The sequence below is a fragment of the Aristolochia californica genome, unplaced genomic scaffold (assembly GCF_029961685.1).
Source record: "Aristolochia californica isolate CCGP_79_NKW_82.1479 unplaced genomic scaffold, dmAriCali1.0.hap1 SCAF_4, whole genome shotgun sequence".
Lineage (NCBI taxonomy): Eukaryota > Viridiplantae > Streptophyta > Magnoliopsida > Piperales > Aristolochiaceae > Aristolochia > Aristolochia californica.
In genome coordinates, this window is record NW_027182103.1 from 3,439,708 (window position 1) to 3,451,510 (window position 11,803).

At 38.9% G+C, this 11,803-nt stretch overlaps 2 protein-coding genes across 8 annotated transcripts; one reads left to right on the top strand and one right to left on the bottom strand.

The window, feature by feature from the left end:
- Positions 1–1,243: 1,243 nt before the first annotated feature.
- On the top strand, positions 1,244–5,424 carry LOC137962599 (short-chain dehydrogenase reductase 3c-like). Of its 2 annotated transcripts, none has more exons than XM_068809567.1 (4): positions 1,244–1,578; positions 1,720–1,833; positions 3,173–3,981; positions 5,339–5,424. In XM_068809567.1, the coding sequence occupies exons 2-3, from the start codon at positions 1,760–1,762 to the stop codon at positions 3,975–3,977; spliced, it is 879 nt and encodes a 292-aa protein (XP_068665668.1). In that variant the 5' UTR covers positions 1,244–1,578; positions 1,720–1,759; the 3' UTR covers positions 3,978–3,981; positions 5,339–5,424. The 2 variants fall into 2 exon arrangements, with proteins under 2 accessions (XP_068665668.1, XP_068665667.1); XM_068809566.1 differs by having other exon boundaries at positions 1,732–1,833.
- Positions 5,344–11,687, bottom strand: LOC137962598 (inactive leucine-rich repeat receptor-like protein kinase CORYNE). Of its 6 annotated transcripts, none has more exons than XM_068809562.1 (3): positions 10,151–11,687; positions 9,379–9,688; positions 5,344–5,427 (listed from the first exon to the last, which is right to left on the bottom strand). In XM_068809562.1, the coding sequence occupies exons 1-2, from the start codon at positions 11,035–11,037 to the stop codon at positions 9,382–9,384; spliced, it is 1,194 nt and encodes a 397-aa protein (XP_068665663.1). In that variant the 5' UTR covers positions 11,038–11,687; the 3' UTR covers positions 5,344–5,427; positions 9,379–9,381. The 6 variants fall into 6 exon arrangements, with proteins under 6 accessions (XP_068665663.1, XP_068665664.1, XP_068665666.1 ...); XM_068809563.1 differs by lacking the exon at positions 5,344–5,427 and adding an exon at positions 5,540–5,744; XM_068809565.1 differs by lacking the exon at positions 5,344–5,427 and adding an exon at positions 7,215–7,732.
- Between the last annotated feature and the right edge of the window lie 116 nt (positions 11,688–11,803).

An 11,803-nucleotide genomic window follows, 5' to 3' on the forward strand; every position in this document is an offset into this window, starting at 1 on the left:
TTTATTAGGGAGAGAGTAGGCTCTCGTCCCTAACACTTTCCTCTCTCACTTTCCTCTCTCTTAATTTGGGGGAAAGGAGAGGAGAATAAAGTGGTATCTAGCTTCTCCTCCCTGTTGGTTCACTTTTGCCGAAATTGGGGAGTCTCTCTCTTTGAACACCAAATTTTTGAAAAATTATTAGATTTTATTTTTGAATTTTAAAATCTAATAATTTTTCAAAAAATTGGTGTATAAATAGAGAGACTCCCCAATTGCGGCGAAAGTGAACTAAGAGGGAGGAGAGGTTAGATACTACTTTATTTTCCTCTCCTTTATAAACACTTTGATGAATATGTCACTGCCTCTAAGGGGGAGTAGCATATGTGGAGCACCAATGGATGACGACGTTGGAATCACCTTCGACAATGAGGGGGTTGTGAAGATATTTGACGACATTTGTGGGAATAATTTAAATCCCTAAGTTGGCAGAAAAATCCGCCTCTGGTATGATTTTTTGCTCTCTAAGTTCAACTTAGGTTTGATTATGTTAACTAATTAATATTTTAATTGGTGTAATTAATGTATCAATTGAAGGTCGTTACTTCTTTTAATGCACAGTAATTAATAAATTACATTCATAACTTAATATTTTTTAATTTAGTAATTATTATTAATTAGTAATTAATAGTAATCAATAATAACAATTTTTAATATTTTGGTACTTTTAAATTTCATGTTTCATAAATCATTAAAAAATTATCTAATTATATATAATATATTATATATAATAAAAAAAGTATTTATATTTTTAGCTATTTTTTATATTTTTAAATAAATTTAAAGGTTGACTCGATCAATCCACATGGATGAGTAAACCAACTCAAGATGGTTAGGCACTTAGTTATTTACAAAACCAATTCTATTAAGTTTATGTCTGGGAAATAATTATGAAGATAATTAGTTAAAATCTAGAACTAATACTGTAATTATTAGTGACTTGAAGGATTTATTTGACATAAAAAAGAATATTATTTTTCTTGTAAACTCGTACCTCTCCCAATTAAAGAAAACTGGACAGGTGGGTAGCTGCTGTCGGACTACGACGACCACCTACTTAAATTCCGCTACTGAAATAGATCTCTTATTATTACACTTTTCTTTATAGCCTTTTTCTTTTTCTTTTTCTTTATTTTTCATTTTATTATTATTTATTTTATTTAAATCAGAGGCGCAAAGTGGCTAACGGGCACCGGAGTGACGACTTCCGATCGGGAAAGAGAGAAAGATTGACGGAAAAGAAAGATAATTTGTTGTAGAGTTCTTACCGCTTTCCTCTGCTCTGGTTTGTCGATGAGGAATAAAATAATGGCGTTTCCGAGTCTGAGGCGAGATCTGAAACCTCGCATGAAAATGCGTGCTGAAAAAACACGCAGCTTTTAAGCTGCTGCTCTCCTCTGTGTCAATAAATACCGGCTCCACTCTCCTCCGACTCTGCGTTCAGTCTCCCCGATCGGAAAATAAAAGATCGTCGCCGCTCTGTTTTTCTTGTTCTCTTTTTTTGTTTTTGGCCGGAGAGATGCTGAGGCTCACTGCTATCAGGTAAACGACCGCTGTTGATCTTTCTGTCTTCTTCTAGCGGTTTCTCGCGTGGTTAGTAGTAGTACTGAACAGTGAGACAGCTTACTTGTGAGTACTGTGATCTCTTCGTTTTTCTATCAATACTTATTTGGTGTGATGAAGATGAAACGACAGGTTGAGGCACCTCCTGTCGAGAGATCATATGGTTGGACTACCACTCGCCGGTGATTGTGTCGGAAGTCGTGCCGGATTCTCCACCGCATGCCGCGGCGGAAGGTACGTTCGCCGTCACTTTTTCTTCTTTCGTTTTTTTTTTTTCTCTTCTTCCTCTTCTTCTTCTTTTTGCTTGTGTTAAATTACCGAAACACGCCATTGTTTCGGCGGTGACTGGAGATTGGAGACCGAGAGGAAGCAGCGACTTCAGCGTCTCCCACTGTCGCAGGGAGAGTGGTAGTATCGTAATTAGTAAACAATTGTTAGTCAATTACGGGAGGGTTCAAGTAGGTTTTCGTGAGGCAGACAGGACAATAATTTTTACGAGGTTAGGTTGGGCTTTGATGGTTTGGCGCCCTAATCATAACTCTCACGATCGACCGCTCTTTTCTATTTCTTTCGCTGTTCTTTGTCAAACGCGGGACATTTCTCTTTAAATTTTATCCAATCTTCGCCGTTGATTTGTCTCTGTCGTGGGGCACGATCGTGACTTATTTGATCATAGAACCTTCCTTTCTAACGGACTTTTATTATATTTCACAACTGTCTCACATGATCCATTTTCTAGTCTCCCCCTTTTGCATTGCCGCCTTGACTTCTAATTTTTTGGTTTTTCAAAAAAAAAATCTCTTTTTTTCTAATTGGAACTCTTTTCATCATGATTTGTGTAGATTAAAATATTTTTTATATTAATTAATTTTATATAATATGATGTTAAAAAAATTATGTGAAATTAACTGCTAATTTGATGGTGCATTTTTAGGTCCTATATGATTATTCAATTAAATATATAAATATAATAATTAAGTTAATTCAATATTTTTAATCCAGAATTATAGTATTTTAATCGTGTAAATTTGACATAAATGAATAGAGGACATTGATTCCAGTCTTCAATAAAAAAGACTCACATTTTCTAATCTGTTTTATTCTTAGTTCAATATGAGACATACTTAGGGTAGGGGTAAGCATTGGGTTGGGTTTCATGGGGAACCGGACCCAATACAACCTGAAAACCCTGGGTTTTGATTTCGGGTTTCACCCTATAAATTGGATATCGAAGGAAAAAAAACCCGTTGGATTTTAGGTCAGGGACGGGAAATGATGATCAAGTTTGGGTTGGGTTTGACGTTTCAAGTTTTTTTCGATCAGGTTCAGCTCCCAGGAAACCCACCTATGTCCACCCCTAACTTAAAAACGTCAAAGACATAAAAAAAAAAAATCTTGACGGTCTTAAGATGAATTTTGAGGTTCTGATTAAGAAAGAAAAATAGTCCAACCGGACCTGACTTAACCCGTGCCCGAGTCAATAATATCCAGGATCTAAGATGAATTTTGAGGTTTTGATTGAGAAAGAAAAATAGCAAGAAGATTGCGTTTTCTTACCGTCTGTGCCATGCAGACTTGAAGGCAAGGTAGCTATCATAACAGGAGGAGCAAGTGGGCTCGGAAAAGCGACAGCCTATGAATTCATCCAACAAGGCGCCAAAGTCATCATCGCCGATATCAAAACAGAGATCGGCCGGCGAACTGCCAGCGAGCTTGGCCCACAAGCTCAGTTCATCCCATGCGATGTGACAGACGAGAGACAAATTGCAGAAGCCGTTGATTTCGCCGTGAATCAACACAGAAAGCTCGATATCATGTACAACAACGCGGGTATCACCGGCCCCATTTTCCCATCCAGCATCGTCGATCTCGACCTCGACACCTTCGATCAAGTCATGGACGTTAACGTCAGAGGAATCGTCGCCGGCATCAAGCACGCGGCCCGTGTCATGGTCCCCGTGGGCTCAGGCTCCATCCTTTGCACCGCCAGCATCAGCGGAATTCTAGGCGGGCTTGGGTCACACTCGTATACAGTTTCCAAGTTCGCCATTCCCGGGCTAGTGAAGTCGGTTTCCAGTGACCTCGGCCGGCACGGAGTCCGCATCAACTGTATTTCTCCCTTTGCTATCCCCACCAAGTTCGTCGTCGACCAATTCACAGGGCTGTATCCCGGCGCCAAACCGGGCCAGATATGTGATATAGTGAAGGGAATGGGTGAGCTGGTGGGGACGACATGCGAGGAGTCCGATGTAGCATGGGCTGCAGTCTACTTGGCATCCGACGAGGCGAAATACGTGACAGGGCATAACCTGGTGGTCGATGGGGGGTTCACAAGCTCAAAACGTCTCGCAATGCCGATGCCTCATCAGGGAGACTAAGGAGGTAGTGGTTCCAACTCGATCCGACCCATTGGCATTAATTTATTATATTAAATATTTTATCGATATCTTTAAGTGATTTCATTGAATTCATCCTTTAGACTATGACTATTAGGAATGTGGTAATCCAATCACATTGCATCTAGGCTCAAATAAGAATACAAAAATAGACAATGGCATTGACACAATTGAGAAGTTTTCTAGATCCTTAATAGATGTAGTTTATAGGCAAATATGGATGGTTTTGAATCTCAACCCAACAAAACATATGCAAAAAACCTAAAAGAGAGGAAAATAAATAATTCCAATATTATTTTATGGATTTGCTCAAGTTGTGAGCAGTCTATTGGTAAGGCTACATCCACTAAATCTATGCTTCCTCTAGAGTTGCTATTGTTGAAGAAGTGCAATTAATCTGTAAGATTCTTATGGCTCCAGGTAATTCTCATCTTGATGTTTATGCCCTTTCAATTACGTCTCATTACTCTTTCAATCATCTAATCGTATGACTTTTATCTCTGCCAATCTTTCCCATTTTTATCCCATTAAAACTTTATTTCCGATTTATACTACTAATAAAAGTCATGTTTTCTTACATTACCCAATGTTTCGCTTGTACTACATCTTTCCATGAACCTTATATCCATTAATCAATTAATTTAAGTACACCTTCCACATTAGCTAGAGGAAATAAGGTCACTCACTCACTCTGTTTGCTTAGATAGAGAGCGGGAGGGGGCCTTTTCACCTCCTCTGATTAGAGATAGGAGAGGAGATGAAAAGGTGGTTCGTAAGAGGAGAAAGAAGAATTTCCTCTTCCTCTTCATATTTTAGTTTTTCAAGTAGAGTTTTTTCTAAGGTTAGTACTTCAAGTTTCATGAAACTCAACAAGAACTGAACGAGAGCACTCTACTTAAGCTAATTGAGAAAATGTAAATCAACATGAAACGATGATATTTCATTATTTTAGGATTTTAGTATAAAACAATAAAAATGCTATAATGTTTTTCATAATCTTATGAAATGATAAATTAAATTTATAATAAAGATATAACGTCACAACTGAGAGCTATCAAACTTTAAACAGATCGGTTAAACCTGGTTTAATCGAACCCAACTTTTTTGTGAATTTAAGAGTGAAGAAACCCAAGGGAGGGAAAAAAAATAGACAACCCAAGGCCAATTTTTTCAATTTGTTTAGTCAATTGTACTGAACTAGTTTAACAAATATTTGAATCAACCCCAAGACATGTTCCGTCTCATCTTGCATAGGTCATACTGAAAATTCTGCACAGGTTTAAGTCTCCTCTCCATTTGTTTTTGTTTTATTCCACTTATCCATTATTTGCCTTCCCTTTCAGAATCTTCCGACTCCAACACTGTTAAACTAGTAACTATTGGCAATAGCGTTGGCTCAGCTACACCTGCTATTTTGTTCATTGGGAGTCTCCTGGCAGAACATCCAAGGCAAGAGTCACTATTTGTACACGTAAGGATTTGTTTATAGTGAATACTCTACTGTTATGAGTTAACTGGTTTACTCAAAATCAATCACACCCAATCTTATTATTGGCCATATAAGTTAAGACCCAAAAGCAACCAAAAAACTAATTGACCCACTGTTACTAATCGTTTCAAGACCTAAATACACAGCTTAATTGACCAAATTAGTAGCTCAGGCCTTTAAAAAACATTCAAAGAGTGTTGGAACCAAGTAAGAGGGGAGGGGTGTCTTTCTCTCTCTGAACAGGATAGAAAGGATTCCTTCTGGGAAGATTAAAAAAAAAAAAAAAAAAAACAGGTAATTGTATAATCTCAATCCGAAATCAACTCAAAAAAGTTATTCATGTGATATGCACGGGCAAGATAAGAGAGGAATTTTACCCATAAGATTTGAAGATCGGATTTGATGGGTCAGCTTCAGTCAGTTCAAAAGTACCCATAAAATGCATATAGCATCATCAATAAAACTAACAAATCATGCACCTCCTAGAGAAGGAACTTCGACTGGTCCGCAAATATCAATGTGAACCGATTCAAGGCATTCAGATTTTTTGGTTAGGGTCGTCTTTGAAAATGTCACATTTTTTTGTTTTCCCAAAACACAATCTTCACAAAACTCCAGATCAACACTCTTCAAGCTCGATAGCTTCCCCTTCATTTGTAACACCTTCATACCCTTCTCTGATAAATGACCAAAGCATACAATGTGAACCGATTCAAGGCATTCAGATTTTTTGGTTAGGGTCGTCTTTGAAAATGTCACATTTTTTTGTTTTCCCAAAACACAATCTTCACAAAACTCCAGATCAACACTCTTCAAGCTCGATAGCTTCCCCTTCATTTGTAACACCTTCATACCCTTCTCTGATAAATGACCAAAGCATATATGCCACATCTGTGTATTTACTCAATTTGATGCCATCGAGATAGAACTTCTACTGCAACTGGACAACATGTACAAAGTACCAAGTTTCTTCCCTAAGAGACAACCGTAGCTCCTTTGCTCCTTTTTCAGCTCTCACTCAAAAAATGTGTGGCTATACCGCTCATAGCCAATGGACCAACATATATAATACTCTTACCTAGACAAGGCATGGATCTAACATCTTTAAACAAGAACATTGAACCATTCTCTTGCAGCAATCTAATATCACACTTGCCAATAATTTCAAATGTTATGTCACTCCCCAAATAAACTCTACCTAGATCCCCAAAAGCATAGTTTCAAACAAATCCTTTCTAAATGTAGCATGAAAAGATTCACCACTATCTACAATTCAATAATAACATTTATTTTCTAATGACAAAATCATGCATTCCTCACTATCGACAACATTAATAGTGTCAATATTCTTTCTATCCCCTGATTTTTACAACCACGTTTGATGTGACTTTTCTGTCCACAGTTATAACATGTAATATTTTTCTTCCGTCCCTTAGACTTGGAACAACCCATTTGGAACTCTCCTTTATTTCTAGAGCCGAACTTGATAATGATGTACTGCTTTTGTGTCAAACTTCCTCGGCCAACAACAAACCACAAACCTCATTCAATACAAACTTTATTGTCGAGTGTGAGCTATGTACCACTATCTTAAAAGATTCCCAATCAGGTGGTAATGACTTCAACAAGGCAATAAATTGAATTTCTTCATCGAATTTAACATTGATGGCGTCTAATTGATTCAGTAAGTCATGGAATGAATTCATGTGGCTAGAAACACTATCACCTTCTACAATCTTTAAATGAAAATTTTGAATAACAAAATGTATCTTATTTGTGGAAGAGGAGTTTGCATACATCAACTCTAGCAGATCAAAACACTCTTTCGTAGTCTTTGCTTTCGTAATATTTGAAGCGATTGATGAGGAGATAGAAAGTTAAACTACCCCTAATATATTCCGATCCAAAAGCTTCTAGTTTACATCTGACATCTCTTTTTGGTTGCTCACCAAAAGTAGGAAGGTGCAAATCCATCTAGTACAAGTAATCTTTAATCTGCATCCCCCAAAATCCATAATTTTGGCCCATAAACTTCTCAATTTTGAATCTTCCGTCGTCTAACATGTCTCTGACAACGAATTTTGGTGTTGTTCCAATTTCCAGTGACGGAATCTGGCGATCTCCTAGAGTTCCAACGACTAATTCCAATGATGTGTGCAAAACTCGATGACACACCTCTTGGCTCCTCTCCTATCACTTCCACGATGTTGTACCCCGCTCTGATACCAATTGTTAGGGATCAAATCGCCTAAAAAACATAGGCAATCAATCAACCTGCAACGGAATAGCGGATCCTGCACTATATGAGATCGTAACAAAAAAATTAAAGAGTGACAAGAATTTTTTAAGTGGTTCAGCAATGTGCCTACTCCATGGGATCACACCAGCTTCATTATCACTCAAGTGATTACAAGATGCATCAATGATGATTCAAATGGCCAAGGGCATTCCCCTTTAAATAGCCTAAGAGTTACATTCAGTGTGGGATACCCAATTAGAAGACTTCCCAGTTTAGAACTCCACCTAGAATAGAACTCCATCCCAATTAGAACTCTTGCTCAGATTGAGACTCCTTCCCAGATTGGGATCTCAATCCTAATAAGTCTCTAGTTGGAAGGGGCCCACTATAAGTGGTCTTCACTTCAACAGCCTTGCTTCTTTACAAGACGTAGTAATATATGCTGTTATAGGCCCACTGTGAATGGGAACAGATTTGCGCACTTTCTAATGAAAGTGAAAAAAAATGAAAAAGTGAACGGTTGTTGGCAGGTCATGCTGACACTTTTTTATTTGTTTGGGACTGTCCAACAGCTCCCACCAACCCATCAGAAAATCTAAAATAACATAAAGCTCTTTGCTCGGGTGACCAAAGCATGGATAAATAGCTGATGAAGTGTTTATTGGCACTCTTTCTCAAGCCCTTTCTGTCTAAATGTTTCTACCATGTCTTTCCATAACCTCTCCATGCAGTGTTGTGTTGCAGGTTCTGGTTAAGCTCTGTTTTTCTTTCATTTGATATTTAGTGTTTTTTCTCTTTTATCTTCACAGTTCACATATTGTCATCTTATCACACAAATGAAATGCGCATAAAAACATGAACAGAGGCAAAATAGAAAAAAGGAGGTATGAAGAGGTAAAATTTGGTGTAACTAACTTGTTGTATAGATGGCTCCAGTTTTCTTGCTCCTCAACTAGTTTGTGATGATAAATTTTGGTTTCCAGTTTTTTCATCGGTTCTAATACAAATCAGCTTCACCCAAAAGACCAGGTTGAATGATCCCAACTTTGTTTAAGTTATACAAGGAAATTTACCGTCCCTAATAAGCCTTTCAGTGAATACACCCTTTCAACCCAGCTCTTTTTGGCTTGCATCAACACTGTCTTGAAACTGAGGGAAGTAGTTTGAGCTTTTGATGATTGGCATATACAACTGGATATATCAGTTCGCAACACTAGAGAATAATCCCTGATAAGCAAACCAAAACTGGAAGTGGACACAAAGCATTGGCAGCCTTGAGCATATGTAAAGAATTATACAGGCCGTGACTCAGAACGGCTCCCTCTAGACAAAAACTTACCAACAAACCCAAGTAGAGGAAGGCCTCGATGAAGATTATGCTTAGACACAATTCCTGCACTAAAAAACCTTTTGTATGCGAGATTTCTGATTATAAAGTTTTCTTTCAGATAAACTGTATACTTTCTATCTGATTCATCCAAGGACCACACCACAGAGGAAAAACAGATGAAGAATCTTGCTGAAAATTCACATTTTATACAGTTTCCAAGCACAGAGAAAAGCTAGTTTACAGATTTAGACCCTCTAAATAAAAAATCCAGGAAGACCCTGCCATAAAAAATCTACAAATGGGTGAGTCAAAGAGAGATACATACCATTCATAAGCTATGGAGCTCGGTGAGCATGGGAACAAGCTCATCACTTGAGGGCCGATCAGCTGGCAAATCTGAGAGGCATACAACAGCAATTCTTACAGCCATTAACATCTCATCTTCTTCTACTTCTTCCCCTAAGAGGCTCTTATCCAAACACTTGCGAGCCTCCCCAGCTTGCTGCAAATGCCTGAGCCACCGGCATATGCTACCCCCACCCATTTCACTAAAAAAAGGATCCAGCGGATCTTTCCCAGTAAGAAGCACGGCTAAAATGACTCCAAAACTGAAAACATCGCTCTTATCTGTATATCTGTCAGAATCACAAAAAATGCTCAAAATTTTTATCACTAGCACATACAATGAACAGAGAAACTAAGATATTCAGGCTTTTAAATTGGTTCAGGCCAGTTTTCCAATCATAGAAAGTGCAGACATATTCTCACTGTTAAACAAGCCACAACACCCACTAAGTCCCTAGTTGCTTCCCTCCTGCCAAAACACCGGGAATGCATAGAAAATTTTGGTTCATAACATGCAATCTAAACTAAGATTGCCATCTGGAAGCACTTTCTTTTATTGGTTCTCATACATCAGTTAACATTCTATCCAGTTCAAGAATTTCACAAAGCCAGAAAATTCATGAGAGAAACGAAAACTCACTCAATAATATAATATCAGTTCAAGTGGCTAAATTTGGCCAATGAACCAGGAGTAAAATGGAAAGGATTAACACATTAAGCAACCAAAAAATTCAGTCTTTTTAGAGTATTACCTGCTACTCTGCAGACACTCAGGAGCAACATAAGGCAACATTCCTCTACCTGCATGTGGCATAAGATTAGCCAACCCACAGTCCCCCAACCTTGGCTCAAACTCCTCATCTAACAGCACATTAGTTGGCTTCAAATCATGATGAAGAATTCTCGGGCTACACCCAAAGTGAAGATAACGGAGACCCATTATAATCCCAACAGCAATCCTATGCCTAATTTCCCACTTTAGCTGCAACTGTTTAGCTCGAACCCTGTTCATCACATCTTCAAGATTACCAGTCGGCACATAGTCATAAACCAAAGAGAATCGATGATCGGATCCCCGTACATAAGCCCTTAAACTCATCAAATTCCGATGCCTTAACAAGGCCAACAATTCCAGTTCCCTCTGTATCTGTCTCTTAACAGATTTTCTTTGGACCTCTGGTGCACCGTTTTCTAAAGGTTCAAATCTCTTCACAGCAACAACAAGCCCGTTCTCTAAAACCACGCGGTAGTATTTCCCGTTGGGACTCGAGCCAAGCAATTGTGATTCATTTGAAAGGGCCGCCAGAAGAGTTCTTGGAGAAATTTTAGGCGAGAAGATAACAGGGCCTTTAAGGATTGGCATTCGGTTCACGTACTGAATAAAGAATCGAATTACAAGGACAAAAAGGACTGCTAAGAAAAGTCCGCTTAAAGATCCAAAAAGGAGACCCAGTAGAACTCGACGAAGTGGGTCTTTGAATCCGGGAACCCTAGGAGACGAAGGGGGCTGGGACAGGATATGAGAGCTACGGCGGAAGGGAAGAGCCTCCGATGTTCCGAGGCATTCTAAGGTTGGGAAAAGGCACAACAGAATGACGGCTTTTCTAAAAAAATAGGATTTAGCTCTACCTGTCTCCATGAAATGGACAAAACACCCCCTTCAAACGGGAAGTAGAGAGAAAACCCAACAGAAAAGCTCACCAAAATCAGATTTTTCAAACCGTAAAGCTCGACCGAGCTTCGGTGTTCGTCTCAGTCCACCAAACCTCACGGAAACTGGTACAACCACTAAAAAATACCACCCCTGTAACTCCCCACCTTCATAGAAAATGGGGAGGAGTGTAATTCAGCACCAATCCAGAACGCTCTTTCCTTCTCCAGTCCTAAACCAAAACCATATTCACGTCAAAACAAAGACCAAAAGCTACGGAAAATCCTTCAAGAAAGCTCACGAGTTGCATTTGCAGTAAACCGACAAGTTTTCAGCTCAACCTTCCTGTTCATCAACCAACATATATAAACTCCACAAAAACGCTTCAGTCACGCCATCATTCCAGCACCCTTAACAGAAATCGAAGCACGAAACGACCCCTCGAAATTCCTACAAAAAGAAAACATAAAAATTCTCCCACGAGGTCCCGAGAGCATCAACAAATCCATAACCTTTTCCTCACTTTCACTGTTCGGAAAACTACAAAAATCAACGAAACAATAATTAAAAAATCCTACTCAGAGAAAAAGGGTCCAATGCTGAGCGAGAGTAGCGTAGAGCGAGAAAACCAGGGAGACTCCCTGGTTTTCTTTCTCTGCGTTTTCCTTTTTTCCCGCTCTTTCACTCTGGTCCGTGCGGTGGGGCCATCGCCGTGTCGACGCAGACAGAAGCGGCTTCAGTCACGATCACGAGA

Bases quoted from the DNA above. Each gene is read 5' to 3' on its own strand.
- LOC137962599 (XM_068809566.1), top strand. From the start codon at position 1,556: ATGCTGAGGCTCACTGCTATCAG. The intron at 1,579-1,731 runs GTAAACGACCGC...ATGAAACGACAG, and splicing joins CTGAGGCTCACTGCTATCAG to GTTGAGGCACCTCCTGTCGA. The intron at 1,834-3,172 runs GTACGTTCGCCG...TGTGCCATGCAG, and splicing joins ACCGCATGCCGCGGCGGAAG to ACTTGAAGGCAAGGTAGCTA.
- LOC137962598 (XM_068809562.1), bottom strand. From the start codon at position 11,037: ATGGAGACAGGTAGAGCTAAATCCTATTTTTTTAGAAAAGCCGTCATT. The intron at 9,689-10,150 runs GTAATACTCTAA...TGATTCTGACAG, and splicing joins GAGTGTCTGCAGAGTAGCAG to ATATACAGATAAGAGCGATG.